Source organism: Acanthopagrus latus, chromosome 15 (assembly GCF_904848185.1).
Source record: "Acanthopagrus latus isolate v.2019 chromosome 15, fAcaLat1.1, whole genome shotgun sequence".
Classification (NCBI taxonomy): Eukaryota; Metazoa; Chordata; class Actinopteri; order Spariformes; family Sparidae; genus Acanthopagrus; species Acanthopagrus latus.
This window is the reverse complement of record NC_051053.1, coordinates 20,765,299-20,780,443: the sequence shown is the minus strand read 5'-3', so window position 1 is coordinate 20,780,443 and position 15,145 is coordinate 20,765,299. Positions and strand designations below refer to the sequence as shown.

Below are 15,145 nucleotides of genomic sequence, written 5' to 3'. Positions count from 1 at the left end.
TACAAAATTCAGTCATTATCTACTCACCTCCATGCTGATGTAAAGTCATGGTGAAGTTTTGTAGTCCACAACACGTTTCTGGAGCTTCACAGGGACTTAAGTAGACGGGGACTTGTTTTAAAATGTAAAAAAAAAAAAAAAACAACTTAAATAAAATGAATGTCTCAGTACAGCCCGTCCAGAATAACCCAAGTCTCTGGAAGATCAGTGAACCCAATTTGAATCAAGAAATACAATATTCACTCCCTTTTAAGGCAAAATCTTCACTGTTAGCGCACCCTTGTGTGAAGAACGAGCACAACCTCAACCGCACATCGAGGGTGTGAGTAACGTTTTTCAAATCAATTTGCAATCTCAGGGCTTCCGGAGACTTTGATTATGCGGGACGAGCTCTATGACGCCGTTTCAGGGTTCACTTTTGGTTGCGAAACTCCAGAAATATTTTGTGGACAACGAAACTTCGCTGATAATGACAGAATTTTCCTCGTTTGTGGACACTGGTGGTTTGTCTATTGTGACATTTCTGTGTGATATGCAGAAAACAAAACCAAAAATAAATAACAAAAATACCGTGACTTTGTTTGCATACATTTATTACCTTCATAATATCATTTGAATGTTTGAACAAACAATTTCTTTTTTTTTTTGCCTGCTTGACAGTTTCTCCAAAAAAGTCCTGTTTATATCTGTACTGCAATACAGTTTGAATAACAACGGACGCCACAGTGAACAGAGCTTTGGCAACACGGCAATGTTTATACACAAATTCTTCTCTGGAACTTTGTACCTTTCTCACACAAAAACAACGGCAGTATAAGATGTAAGATTTGTACAAAAGTTATGTGTTACATTGTTTCCTTAGTGGTTTACATTTATTATAAATGTACCATTTGATTGCAGTACAAACAAATCCCTTTGGGAACAACAATATGACTAATACAACAAATCAAAAGACATAATTGGGAAACTATTCAATCAAGGGCAAAGACGAGACACGCTGGCGGTAAACGTTTTGACTTGAGTCCCTTCAATGATCCGTAATAAATCTGCAATAACATGGATCAATACTTCTTTATTTTTTTTTTCTTTTTAAACAACATTCACTTGATAAGACAAGAACCTCTTCTGCCCTCCGAGCAAACACATCCGAACAAAGGCGAAGGATGAAAACAAATGTCTGCTAGGCAGGAACACGAGTCACAGCACTGGGATCAGTGCTCAACAGTTTCAATGTAGTACCATGATGAGTGGGGGCGAACCGGCCCCGGGTTTCCTCTCAGGATAAAGAATCCCTATTACTATATTAGCTTTCTTCCTCTTCATCTCTTTTTCTTAAGACTCTAGAAGAAAAAAAAAAGAAAAAAAAACGAAACAAAAAAGACAAATACCTGGTTGGCGTTGGGCAACCATGTCAGAATATTACTTACTGTAGTGTTATTTACTTGACAACCACATTGAGAATGGCTCAAATCAGATGCGAGGGAGGGAAGAAAGTGGTTAAAACATGACAACAAAGGCACCTTAGAGAGAATCACTGAATGGAAGGACTGCTGCTACTTTCTGTCATGTCATGGTTAAACCTGTCGAGATGAAATGTGACAATTTCTCAGAAGCGTCCTCTGTATACCGAAGAGATTTCAAACACTGGACTCTCAATGAAACCAAGATAAGAAATCCTTCAGTCGCAGCTTTTATACTTCTCAAACTGCAAATATAAACAATTTGTTTCTCCAGGAAAGAAAAATAAACTTTACAAAAAAAAAAAAAGAAAAAAAAAAGGCATTTAATTGCACTTGATGCAAAATGCTCATGACCTTTGGAAGACGGACCGGCTTGTGAGCTAAATCCTCGGAAAAATCTGAAGAACATCACACACGGAAAAAACAGTTGAGTTAACCGAAAGTTAATGAACTGTTGGAAAAGGACATTTCCCTTTGCAGAAACACATGACCGAACATAATACAGGAGCCCAGAAAAAAAACAAAAAAACAAAAGCTCTGAGGATAAACACTGCTGCTACTTCATTAAACACTGCTTAGCCAGGTTTTTTCTGGATATTAGATTGCACTGATACTAGAAAACTCCAAAATTTGTGTTTATTTTGATCTTAAATCTCACAGTCCTTCTGATGACTTTGGATTTTATCTGTGTCCCTGGCAGGAACCGACTTGGCTGTAAACACACTGATTCTTTGTGTGATGCACCTCCTCTCTGGAGGATACGGTCGGACCGAAAATATTAGTGTTCTTAACGAAATATTTCCCTGCTGAAAAACTAGGTATGTACATTGGCACTTTTTCGGCTACAAAGGCACGGCCCTGCTTTGTTACGAGGTCTTTCTTTGCTCTCTAAGTGGAACAGCCAGTGGAGAGGAAGACGAAAAAAAATAAAAAAATAAGAGGCACGTAGTTCTAGTGTAGCGACCGATGGTCCGGATACATGGAGGAGTGCTTTGTGAGATTTTTAAAGGCACATGGAAGGGGCCGCAGGGAGGCCCAACACTGACATATAACAGATGAGACAAAAAAAAAAAAAAAGGACCATGTTCTATAAACAAACAGAAGGAAAACCACAGAAAGATGCCTGTTGACACAATCAGAGAGAGGCCTATAAAAGCTGAGCCTCACTGCCTCCGGTCTCTGCTGCTGTCTAAATGGCACTGCCATATTTACGGCTCCACAGATCAAAAGGGCAGGAAAACAAAACAAACAAACAAAAAAAAAACAAAGTAAAAAGATACTAATTTACTTACAAAAATCATAGAAACTCATTAATGTATAAAAAAATACATATGTAAACTGATTACCGTTAAACATCCCCACCCAGTCCCCTAAAAATGGTAATAAAAACTAAAAATAAAATCATAATGCATAATGAGTAGAAAATAGTTGATTTTTTTTGTTTGTTTTTGTTTAGAAAACACACAGACACACAAACAGACTGCGGCTGGACACTGACACTGACCTCGGAGGGATGTCCACCAATCAAAACACTCAATGCAGCCAAAAGGTCAAAAGGCCGTCCTGACGCCTCCCCCTTTGGTTTTGGCGATAAAGTTGATGAAGTCACCGCTTTGGCGTGCTGACAGGTTTGCACTTCATTTTTGGCGTCGCCCCTAAATCTAAGTGCTTTTCATTTGGTTTGGTACAAAATGCATCTGTGCTTTTTTAGTCAATAATAAAAAAAAAAATGCATAGTTATTATTTCAATCTAAGGAATTAAGGCTCTCACAGGCAAAAGTCTAGTATTATTAAAGTGCATGTCACTGATACAACAGCATAGTGCGAATGCAGCTAGTATCAATGTGTAAAATGATTGTACTAATCATTCTGCCTGTTCCCTTTGCACAAAAAGTGGACAGAAATACTGGACAGTACCCTTTTCTTCAGAACCAGAACGACCTTCATATAGAAAAAGCTCCACATAGACTCAACGGCTCTATGAAGAGTGAACACTGAACCTTCCCTTTTTTTTTTTGTTGGCACTTCAGGTAAAACTATGGCTTTTTTTCTTTTAATACATTTGTATTTATACTATATGGCATCGTCAACATTTTTAACAGTCTTAATTCAGCTGGAGCTGAAAGAGGGTAAACGACCACTGAAACCTGGGTTTGCTGAGGCACAGGAAGATGCTGGAGGCAGGTCTCCATCATGGACGGTTGTGGGATGGGCCTGGACAGCGTCTACCATCGCCCGCTGATGCTGGCCACGTCTGCGTGAAACTGTCGGGAGAGGCGGCCGCTCGCTCCCCCTTCCAGGAAGGAGGACCTGATGGGTGGCTCAAATAGCTTCCTCCGGTTCTTGTTTAGTTCTGTGTGAGAAACGAGCACCGCAAAACATCAGCGGTAAGAAAGGTGATACAAACATGGGTTTTAATGTTAATGTTCGCCGGAGTATTGCTTTGGGAGCTGAAGCAAATCAAAGTAAGGAAATAAACACAACCCGAGGAGTATGTCAACATTTCCCCTTTTTCCCCCTCAAGTGATCTACAATGACAAGAAAATTGGATTCGAATCACTATGGGATCACTCAGATCAACAAAAGCCCTCTTTGTGTCCGTCTGGTTTTTACACAGCCGCGCTCACAAAACGCTTTCATAAAAATGTCAGACGCACGCGCTGGAATCTACGAGTTATTCATGTGATAGCCGCGTTCTGCCGCTGCCAGCATAAACCTTCGGTCTGATTACTGGAGTCAGGCAGCCCGCTCTAGCAGCTCTTTATACTGGCAGCCTGGCAGGAAGTTAAAACCTGGATCGCCTTGACTGGCGGTCTATCTCTTAATAATGAGAAGTAAAAATACAGAAAGATGAAGAGACGCAGACGGAGGCGTGCACAACCCTGTTTCGGAGCCTCAGAGTCCATCAGCAGAGATGAAAGCTGACCTGGACTTGGCTGCAGTGTCGGGCAGCTAAAACCAATTTCTGGCCTTGGATTGTATGTGCTTCCTTAATAATCGGAGCGCAGGCTCTCGCCATTTCCTCTCGTTGCTCTCACTGTCAGCCCCCGGATCTGGTCTGGCCTTTCCAGAAAATCCACGGCAGGAAGCTCTCAATCCCAGCAGCGGCATGAATAAGTCACGCAGCCACAACTGCAGCTATTACAACGTCCAAAATATGACATCAGTAATGAAGTGTGACAACCACGACATTCACATTAGATCCAGTGCAACAACAGAGCAGGATGGAGTCTGCAGCAGCAGTCGGGGAGGCAGCTGGAGCAACTGGAGGAGCACCAACACACTCATCTGAGAAGAATGCGTCTTAATCCCATTTATTCCCGCTGCTGCAAATTACTGCAACAAGGTTTTTTTTTCCTTTACAAGATAAATTAGTTACAACAGTAGAGTCTTGAACTTTTCCACCAGTCTGCCAATATCAAGGACCACCTATAGCTTTCGAATCAAGCTGCTGGCGGCGGAGATGTCAGCTGGAGTTCCTCCTGCACAGCTGGGCTCCACTCAGGCTCATTGTGGCGACAGACAAAATAGGAAACCTTAATGAAACACACAAGCCAATTTGAGGGAACAGGAGCAGCAGGAGACAGCTGATGGCAGAGACGGACGGGAACAAAGGGTTTGACGTGAAAAAACAAATCTAACACAGACATGTTTCCTTCTTCATTCGTACCTGAGATGGCGAGCAGCATTTTCCTGCGGGCTCCAAAGGTGGTGATGCCCAGTTCCTTCAGGTCCTGGTCTGTTAGAGTCAGGAATGTCTGGAGGTCGATCTGGAAGCAACAACAAGTTCATTTCACACGGCTAAAACCTACAAGAAAGACACTTTTAAATCAACACAGTGATGAAATGTACTATAGCAAGCACGTCCCCTCACATTTCCTGCAGTTTGTTACAAACAGAATACAATGTGGGGATTTACTTTAAAAAGACACCACATCTTAACAGAGTTTACTCACACAGCTACTCTGAGCTAACAGGCTGATGTTTAACAGGTACATTGTACCAGGTTCAAAATCTTAGTTAGCATGTTTGCATGCTAAAGTACAGCTGAGGTTGATGACAATGCCACTAGTTATGCAGGCATTTGGTCATAAAAAGGTCCACTTTGTCTGAGTCTCATTTCCAACCAGATGCTTTGGGATTGTAGGTCTGGTCGGTCTTCATCCCAAAGCGTCAGTATTCAGCATGTTGAGAATGAGGCTCAAAAATCCTCCTCCTTACATACTGATGTTCGACGATAATGATTTGTGCGAGATAAAGTTGAACAGATCGTTGAAGTCATTAGAATTTATCCTCCAGGGTCCCGGAGTGTCTCAAGCAAAGGTTACAGCAATTCAGCCAGTCCGGACCACAGAGGTGGACAGACTGACGGACATCTACATCCCTACAGTCTCCCTGCTAGAATGGCTAAAAAAAAGTGAAATTTGGGAAAATGTCCAAGCATTTCCTCAGGTCAGCAGTAGCTAAGATTAAAAGTGGGTTCTCATACTACGTTACCTCTTGTTGCTGGAAGACATCTGTGTACTTCCCCAGGCCCAGCTTGCTGAACAGCTCAGGCAGGTCCGAGCCTTTCAGAGACGAGTTCAGGCTGCAGCCGTTGCTGCCGGTTACCGAAGAGATGCAGTCCATGTAGTTGCTGCTGCTGAGGTAATGCTCCGCAGCTGTCACAGCAAAAATGAAAAAAAATATGAATTCAAGTTGACGTTAACACCATTTTTAATTTAACAACAAATGTAGCAAAGCTTTCATTTGCTACAGAGTTGGATTGTTGGATTGATGAGGATCATTTAGCCGATTTGACTGCACAAGCACAAAAGCTCAGAGTGTGGGGATGAGGGTGCTCACACCAAGTTCCCTTTTGAGAGGGTTTTCTCTCAAGTGTTTACATCATCTCTTCTCTTCAGTTTCATCATGAAAAATGTGACCTTCTCCCCAGTCTATTAGGCCCTCCTGTGAATCTATTTTACCATCGCGGCAGTAATTTAAAAAGACATATTCTGTTCTTCTTTGCTGAGAAAAAGCTCTCTGACAAGTTATGCACTGCTAAATTGTCATCAACCTTGATGCTTTCATTCTCGACCAAGAAGATGCTTTAAATGATCGGTTCTTGTCAGTGTAGCATGGATAAAACAAATCTGCGTTAAGCTACCGACCAGATTTGTTCTGCTTTCTCTTCGGGCTGCTGACAGTGGAGGGGAACTCAGCGTGACTCGGCAGGCCGTTGCCGTTCCTCTCTCGCCAGTTGTCGGAGTCACTGCCATTCCCGATGCCTTCCCGGCTGCTGGATCGAGACAAGGACAGCGGGGAACCCTGAGAGCGAAAAGAAAGAAAAGACGATCTAAATATTTAACCAAGAGTTCTGAACGCCTGCTGAGTTCTGCGAGACTACACTGTGTCTCAATACAGAGAAAATGACGAGACAAATAAAATCTTCTATAATATACACATGACGACAGTAAATGCCAGAGAGCTTGTTCATCAGACATGATGAGAACGGCAGCGGGTGTCTGACCTCGTAAGTGGTGCTCATGCTGGGCTTGTAGGGAACGTGATTGGCTCTCCGCAGCTCCTTGATGGTCTCAGCTGGCATGGACTTCGAGAAGCCCAGTCCACTCCACGTGTTGGTCGGGGTCCGCACCTCCGTCACCACAGGCTTCTTTAACATAGCTGTGTGAATACAGACACACAGTGAAGCAAAAATATTCTCACAAACTGTGGATACATGTACTAGCCACGTTATGGGCACTAGTAATGACTTCATGGTATTTGAGGTGACACTTACCTTTGGTGGCCAAGAGCTTTTTCTGCTCATAGTCAAATGCCTGAAAGGACAGCAGACAGTGTTATTTGTTTATTGCTTAGTACCCTCCAAACTGTGTGTGTGTGTGTGTGTGAGTGAGATGGATGTGTTTGTGTACCTGCATGTTGGCGAAGGAGGTCTGTGGTGCCAGTCTGATTCTCTCCCTCTCGTTCTGCTGCGCTGCCCTCTCAGCAGCTCGCTCGCTGCCCGGTGCCCTCTTGTCCGCCACGGGACTGTCTGACGAGCTGGACTCAGCGTCCGAGAGAAGACAGTCAGAGCTGTTGACAGAAACACAGAGCTGTGAGTGAGGCTAAACAACAACTGTATCCAAATCAGAGGAGCTGCAGGGTAAAATGTGCGGCTGTGAGAATGAAGCATTCTCGTTGGCTGGCCAGCCAAAATAACGGTGAGGCTGAGGCTATTAATGGTCCTGGCTCATCAGATCTGACTGTGGCCCAGTTTTTTTCGTTATTATTAACAGTCGATTAATCCAATAACCATGCTGTCCAGGGTGAGCGTGTGTGAGCCAGTCCTTATGCCAGCCAGCACAACAGACAAAACAACGATGTCTGTCACTCCAGTTTAATCCAATTTTTATGAATAAAATCTGGATCCTTGGGTTGTGATTCCGCTGAACGCAGCTCTCATCAGAGCGTTTCTGCCACTCTATCACTTCGTCCATGTGTGAAAGGGAAATGAATGCAAGCCTGCCAAACTGTAACAGCATGAGCCGTAAACGATCTCAGAAGGGATGCTAAAGACTTCAACGTGACGGGAAGCTGTAAATGATCTCTGCATTCACACATACTGTAAATGGGAGTTCTTGGTGCCCTGCAGGAGCTCCACAGCCTGTCGTTTCCCCGATGACGTCTTACACGAAGCCAGCATCTGTTTCAGCTCGCTCCCGTTGGCGGAGTGGGAGGGGCTCCTCGGCATGCCCACTTCCACGAATGTGTCAGAACCTAAAAAGGAAATAAACACAGATGTTTTTTTTAATATCCCGTTTTATTCCTTTCTGGTTACTCGGCCCCGGCGAGTGCGAAGTGCGAAGACAAAAGAGTCAGTGTCAGTGGAGACGGGACGCTGCGTAGCTTGGTGTGTTTAAGTGTGACGAGTCTCAGCTGAATCCTGGATTAATTAAAATCAGCAGCTGTAATTATAATGTGGTTTTCTCTCCGCGCTCTACTTTCACCCTGACAGGAAGCTGCTCCGTGTAACAGGGCGAACGCATGTGTATTATCAAGACTATCTGGATGTGCATGGTTTACTGTACGGCGTAAAATAATATGATGTCAGTCAATCTAACAAAGCTCCCCGGGGGTTAGATGTTTGAACAATCTCCCTGCACTCCCCTTTTCCCTCCAGTCGAGTCAGACTGGGCGAGCCAGTCCAAACACATTCTGGGACACAGGAGGGAGGCGAGGGAGGGGAGAGGAAAACCTTTTCAGAGATGCACCACATCGGGGGAGGACCGGCTCAGGAAAACAGCGGGGGAAACCGAGACGCGTGAGAGTGAAAGTTTGAGGGGAAAACCGCGAGTGTAAGTCGCAGAGGAAATAAGGGCCTTTTCTGAACCGCTAGGAGACCAGCAGTTAATCTGTCTCCGTTCCAACACAATAAACGCAGTCAGAGGGAGCATGAAGTGAGGGAAGACTGTATCGAGAAATCAGCTCATTCAAGGAATTTCTTCCTCAAAGTGGGTTTAAGGGTTACATAAATCTCAACTGGAAAAGCTTGAACTGGACATTTATGTTACGTCTGCAAGGCCGAGCCGCCGGCAGCGTCAGAAATGTTAACAGCTCGAAAATGTTGTCTATCCAAGGTTACAATCGCACATAAATCACAAGACTTTGAGTGTGTCTTTAAAATAACTGACTCAGTGGAGGGCAAGGCTCCAACTATAAGCAGACTTTTAATAGGAGAAGTTATGTTTCGGAAAAACTCTGATTATGATTTCATAAAGAAATACCAGGCCAAAGAAAATAGTTGAAGATTAAGAAATATCAACCTCAATTAGAACTGACTTTTAAACACACAGGGATTCTTGAGTTAATGAGAGGCATGTAGGTGCTCTGCTCTCATAACATCTTGTGAATTTGAACAGGACAGTCTTGATTATTTTTGAAGACGGGGGGTTGATTTCCAGGTAAGATAAGAAATGCAGGTGCCTTAACTGGCCTTTGAAATTCTTTAGAGCCTAATATGATAAACAGATGTGTTCAGGAACAGCTCTATACTATATTAGATGACTATATACACAGAGATGTTTTTGGTTTTCAGTCTGTACAGCAGCACAGTCAAAATTGAGTCAAATGTTTGCCTTCACAAAATTTGCAGATGACGAGATTTATGTCATGCAAACAGTCTCAGCTATGTGGCCACATGAAGTGTAATATACAACTGTCCTTTGTCCTTCACTCTCTCTGACCCAGTACAAAAGAAGTGACTTATTTCTACAAATTAAGAGCAATGATGGACATTTGGCATAGTGCGAATGATTTTCTTTATGAGCCTCTTGTTATACCTTCATCTGGGCTGGACTTGCTGGACAGCGGTTCTGATGGATTGTGTCCGCTGGCCTCCTGGACCGAGTCACACGGGGCTGGACTCAAAACAGTCTCTGCAAGTGACGCAGTTGCTATCCTCCCGTAGACTGAGCCAGGATGCTACACACACATGCGCAGAAAAATACATACAAGACAAGTTGAATTTACTAAACAAGAAAGTCAAAGTGAACTCGGAGCAACGCAGCACAGACATGAGCCGACCTTGACGTGTCCGTTGAGAGTGCAGGAGCCCTTGGTGCAGTCGGGGACCCCGTTGGGCTGCTTGTCTATGGGGGCGAGGCCGGGCGGAGGAGACGGAGTGCTCTGTGTGTAACCCTGCACGCCGGACAGCAGGATGCTGCTCAGGGTGGCCTGCGTGGCCGGGTGAAGCATCAGCTGAGAGGAGAAGCCTGAAGACGGAAAAAGAGCTCAGCATGAACAATTCTGAACTTTTAGTTGTTCATAAGGGACATGTGTATTATTATTCTAAAGATCTGTAACTTTCTTTCTGTTTGTCATTATACACTTTTAAAAACTAGAATAAAACAACTGAAACTGTAGTCAGTAGTCCAGGAATCCTCAAAGTAACATGTTATCAAACTCAGAGTACTGAAGTGAATTAGAATAGCAGGGTTTGAGTCATAATTTGATTACCCACAATGCAACATGACCGCTAAGTGTTCAGTCAGAAAGGTGGATGTCTAGTGCCGCATTCATGTGCTCATCAGACAGTCCCACGTCCCGAGTTTGGAAGTCGTTCTTCCTAAATCGGTGTGTTCATGTACGTCAGGTCAGAATGTGGGAGCAACATGAATGCATTGTATCGCTCGGAGCGTTCAAAACAACACATCGACAGCTGTTTCTGGTATTGTAGTGAAAAAAAAAAATAGCAAAGGAAAGTGATCATATAAGCCAAATGTTTCCTTTTGTCAGCCGAGTTTCAGTGTTATGTCGTCAACTCGTGTACAAAAATGTACAAAAAAAAGGGTGTTCGTGTGAATTTTCCCAGTCACAAATACATTTTTCCAGATTATTCCGATACCACATGAACGCACCATCACACCAGCCACAAGAAGAAAGATGAGGAGTGATCTACAGACATCCGACGAGCTGAAAACTCAATGACTTCCTTCACTGAACTTACTTCCATCGATCGAGGAGGAAATGTAGGTCAAGCTGAACTGAGCGAATAATTCAACAACAAGCATGTGGGGATGATGGACGAGATCTCACAGCCCGACTCGGTCGCTGGGAGAGTGTTTTGCACTCCTGACATTCCAAAAAGCCCGAAAAGCTGGAAATACTTAGGATTTGGGTTAGAAGATGGCAAAGTTGTGGCGCCTTGAAATAAAGTTGTGTGCACGCTATGGAAGCTACAGTGAGCTAGCACGCTGAGGGCTACGCTGCATAAAAAAATTAGGCTATGTAGGAACATAAAATAGGAATCCTTCATTTGATCATGCTTAAAGATGCAGCACGTTCTCAGTTTGAATCATGGCGTAGAAAGAGATAGAGAGGTGTACCGTTTTTGAATGAAATTTTACAGTATAGTACATTTAGTTATTCATCTATTTTGTAAAGTGTAGATGTACAGACCATCTAGATGTTGATGTTAAAATAAATATTTCCATACTAGTAGTTTGCCTTCTTCTGGACCAAATGCACACAAATCGATACCGGAATGGTTCAAACCCATGTGTTGTTTCTTAGAAGGAATAACTGAACACATTGTAGTCTAAATCTACTACAAACAAGTAGTTTTCTATGATGCATGGTATAAACTCTCTGGATGCAGAAAGTGATAAACATTAAAAGGGATCACTGAGAAAGTAAAGGTCAGAGACTACAATCGATACCGACCTTGGGTGCTGGTGAGTGAACTGGGCCAGAGGGAGGGGGAGGGCGCCGGGGTGCTGGGGCTCGGGGTCTGGAGGGGGCTCATGGAGGAGTTTAGGCTGTTGAGGACAGCGTTCGGGGCAGCCGAGTTGGCAAGGGAGTGGGCCGCCGTCGCACCCAGGAAACCTAAGGAGAACAGAGAGGCAAGAAAGATGAGAACAGGAGACGGACAGACCAGCGGTGGTCCTGTCAAAAACGCGGAGCCATTTCTCAAACTAATCACATGTTACACTGAGGCCCTCAGAAAATAAGCTCGGTGTTCCAGCTATTTAACAGGAATTCCACAACTGTCATCAACCAGACGGCAAATGAGAGGAAGAATTTCTTACATTTTCTACAAGGTCGTGGATGCAAAAAGTAGATATATAGTGTGTCCTCATACCCAATAAAACCGTGTTTTTAAGAGCACCAACAATGTGGTGCTTGGTGTCTAAACCCAAAGACAGTGTATGAAAACAGAAAGAAGCAGGTCTGTGGCTTTAACAAGGGGCTAGTTTGGCTCCAGGAATAAGGCCAGGGATTCTTCTGGCAGACTGGCCTGTAATCTGAGGAAGACAAGCATGTAGCAATTACTAAAGGCCAGGATGTGGCCGTCCACAGCTTCAGCCCCGGGCCCCTGGGTGTAAGAGACAGGAAGAGACCAGTTCAACTGTTCTGGGACTTCATGGCACGTTGTTGCGTTTTGTGACCAATTTCGTAAAATTTATTCAGATCACGTCTCATTTAGTGGGTAATCAAGAACATAAAATAAAGGTTATTTGGAAAACAAATGTGTATGTATCTCATCAAAAACAGACAGAATGTTTTTGAGAAAACAGACCCAATGTCAGTGTTCACCTACCTCAGATCTCCGACACACTTATAACTCCATGGAAGCAGAAAACAAACAAAAACAAACACATCACAAATATTATCAAAATACTGTCATATTCCTTAAAAGGTTCACTAATTAACTTCACTAATTGTAGGCATATTCAAAAGTCCCGCTTGAGTAAAACTGTGTTAAAATATTACTTTGGTAAAATTTAAAGTCACCTGCATGATTTGTAATTGAGGAAAAGTCTTAACAAATCTGATATTTAATGTTATTGAGTATTAAAAGTAATTTTCTGTCAATAAACATACTTTAGTATCAAAAGTACAAGAAAAAGTAACTTGTAAACATTAATTGTATGCATGTATATACTGTAAAAGATGGATGAAGTGATGATTGACCTGGTTGATTATTAGAATTTGTGTAGTTTTAGTTGCCGATAAATCTGCTACTTCTCTTCTGATGCATCTTGTACAGCGATGTCACTCTGTGGCATTGTGGGTAATGTAGGCACCAGGTTTTGAAAAGCAGTCCACTGGTCTATCATTGCACTCCTGTGAGACTGTTGGACTCGTTATGGACAGTTCAAAAACAGTTCACCAAAATGTCCTTTATTATTCTTCTTTATCAAAACCTGGCGCCTACACTACCCACAATGCAATTTAGCCACTGAGTGACATTACTGGCATAAATCTATCAGATTACATGCAGCTTCCTCTGGACCCACAAAAGGTTACAAAACTACTTCTTCACATATGCAGTTGTTCTTCCTCAAGACCTGTAAACACAGCTGAATGTAACAAAATGGTGGAATTGCCCTTTTAAATTATGGAAATACATTGTCTAAGTAATACAATGTAGATTTGCTGGGATTAACATTTAGTAATATAGCGGAACAACACAAACAGTATTTCTATCTGCAGATAAACTGTGATGGATCTTCTGCCAGTGAGTGTTTATAGCCACGAGCTACTTCCTGTCAGCTTTCTCCACTATCTGATTCTCCCTCTGCCACTGATGCATTACTCATGTCCTTGTTTGCATGTTTTTTTAAAGCCCGAGCCCGAAAAAATATGTCTTGTAAAAGCAAAAAGGCAGATAACAGGGCCTAAACGTTTATCTTATAATACTACTCTTACTAAAATTCAATTAAAAGTCACCATTGGAGAACGAAAAAAATCCTGACATCTGTTCCAGGCTGAACTCTGTTGCCTTCATGTTGAGGTCAGCGCTGCAGAAAAACAAACTCCTACGCGATTCTAACCGTTCATCATCCCATGATTCATAAGCTCACGATCCATTCGGAGTGGCGCATTGAAATTGAGGTTATTTTCTGATGGTTCGGTGATCGAAGATTCCTCGATTCTTGGAAAGATGCGAAGACAAACAACTGCTACTGTACAGAAACGACGGCGGCATGAGTCACCAGCTGTGATTTATGTGGGTTGCTGAGAGGATATTTAAGGCTGATTTGAAATTCTACTGTATTCAGTGACGCCATGAACCAGGTGATAACTGTTAGGGGATCTGGTTCAGATATGGCTGGCTCTTCTTAAGATGTCACTGGTCCAGACTTTGATGTACGAGGACATTAATTTCTTTACAAAGACATTTAATCGTGAATGCAAATGAGGCTCGTTTCTTATCTTTTTTTTTCACAAATCCATCTTATACAACACAAGTACTGTAGTACTTCCTTCATAGGTTGGACAGCATCATCATTACCCAGATTGCTCAGCCCCAGGCCAGCTGAGGCCAGGATGTCCAGGCCAACGGGGCAGATGAGGGACGGGGACGGGCCGTTGGTGGCGGGATTCAGCGCCACGGAGGGCGAGGAGGACGACACCCCGTTGCTCTCCAGGCCCAGGAGGAATTTCCGGGCTTCGTACATGTTCACGGCGTTCCTCTCCACGCTTTTGACTATCACAGACTGAGAATGGATGGGGAGAGGGGGGCGGGAAAAGGAGTGAGGGTTGAGATAGAGTAGGGAATGTTGGCACCAGAGATAGGGAGTTAGAGGGAGGATGAGGGGGAGACACACATAAAGGGGAGGAAGGAAGAGGGAATTAAGGGTAGATTAGAAGGATAAACATGGAGGCAGTGTGGGAGAGAGGAGACATGAGAAAAAGCGTTGCTCCATCAATTACATAACACACACACACAATGGCTGCGTTTACATGGAACCTAATAAAACACTATCAAATATATTCTTTCTGTGGCCTGATCCCACTCAAGAGGACCGTTAACGCTTACATCACAACATTAGCTAATGAAAGCTCAATAAACATGAATGTGAAAAGTGCACTGACGGACAAATTAACGGATAAACTAAATATTCTCATCAAAGTTAGAAAATAAACTTCTGTTGTGTTTCCAGCAGATTAGATGCTTGTCAGCAGATGGATCCACTTTGCAGATGTTAGAAAAGTGAAATTCTGATCAAATGCTCGGGGTGTGTAAACACACATCTGTATTGCTGACGTAAATCGCTAAGTAGGAATCTCTAATCAGCGTGATTGAATATTGTCCATTTAAACACAGCTACTCATACGCGTGGAGAAAATATGAGGCAATGCTTCTCAGCGATTCGTTGACTGTAAAGGAATAAATCAACGAGAATCATAAACAG

The 15,145-nt window shown here is 43.1% G+C and overlaps 1 protein-coding gene across 1 annotated transcript in view; it reads right to left on the bottom strand.

Annotated features, from left to right (window-relative positions):
* Positions 1 to 572: 572 nt before the first annotated feature.
* LOC119033407 (protein bicaudal C homolog 1-like) overlaps positions 573 to 15,145 on the bottom strand; it is a 69,955-nt gene continuing 55,382 nt past the window's right edge. The window contains exons 10-21 of the mRNA XM_037123439.1: positions 14,242 to 14,446; positions 11,667 to 11,828; positions 10,029 to 10,216; positions 9,785 to 9,926; positions 8,069 to 8,222; positions 7,379 to 7,538; positions 7,243 to 7,282; positions 6,973 to 7,127; positions 6,614 to 6,770; positions 5,958 to 6,121; positions 5,131 to 5,230; positions 573 to 3,813 (exon numbers count right to left, since the gene is read on the bottom strand). Coding sequence (XP_036979334.1) covers positions 3,686 to 3,813; positions 5,131 to 5,230; positions 5,958 to 6,121; positions 6,614 to 6,770; positions 6,973 to 7,127; positions 7,243 to 7,282; positions 7,379 to 7,538; positions 8,069 to 8,222; positions 9,785 to 9,926; positions 10,029 to 10,216; positions 11,667 to 11,828; positions 14,242 to 14,446 — 1,755 coding nt within the window. The 3' untranslated portion in view covers positions 573 to 3,685. The remainder of the gene's footprint in view (positions 3,814 to 5,130; positions 5,231 to 5,957; positions 6,122 to 6,613; positions 6,771 to 6,972; positions 7,128 to 7,242; positions 7,283 to 7,378; positions 7,539 to 8,068; positions 8,223 to 9,784; positions 9,927 to 10,028; positions 10,217 to 11,666; positions 11,829 to 14,241; positions 14,447 to 15,145) is intronic.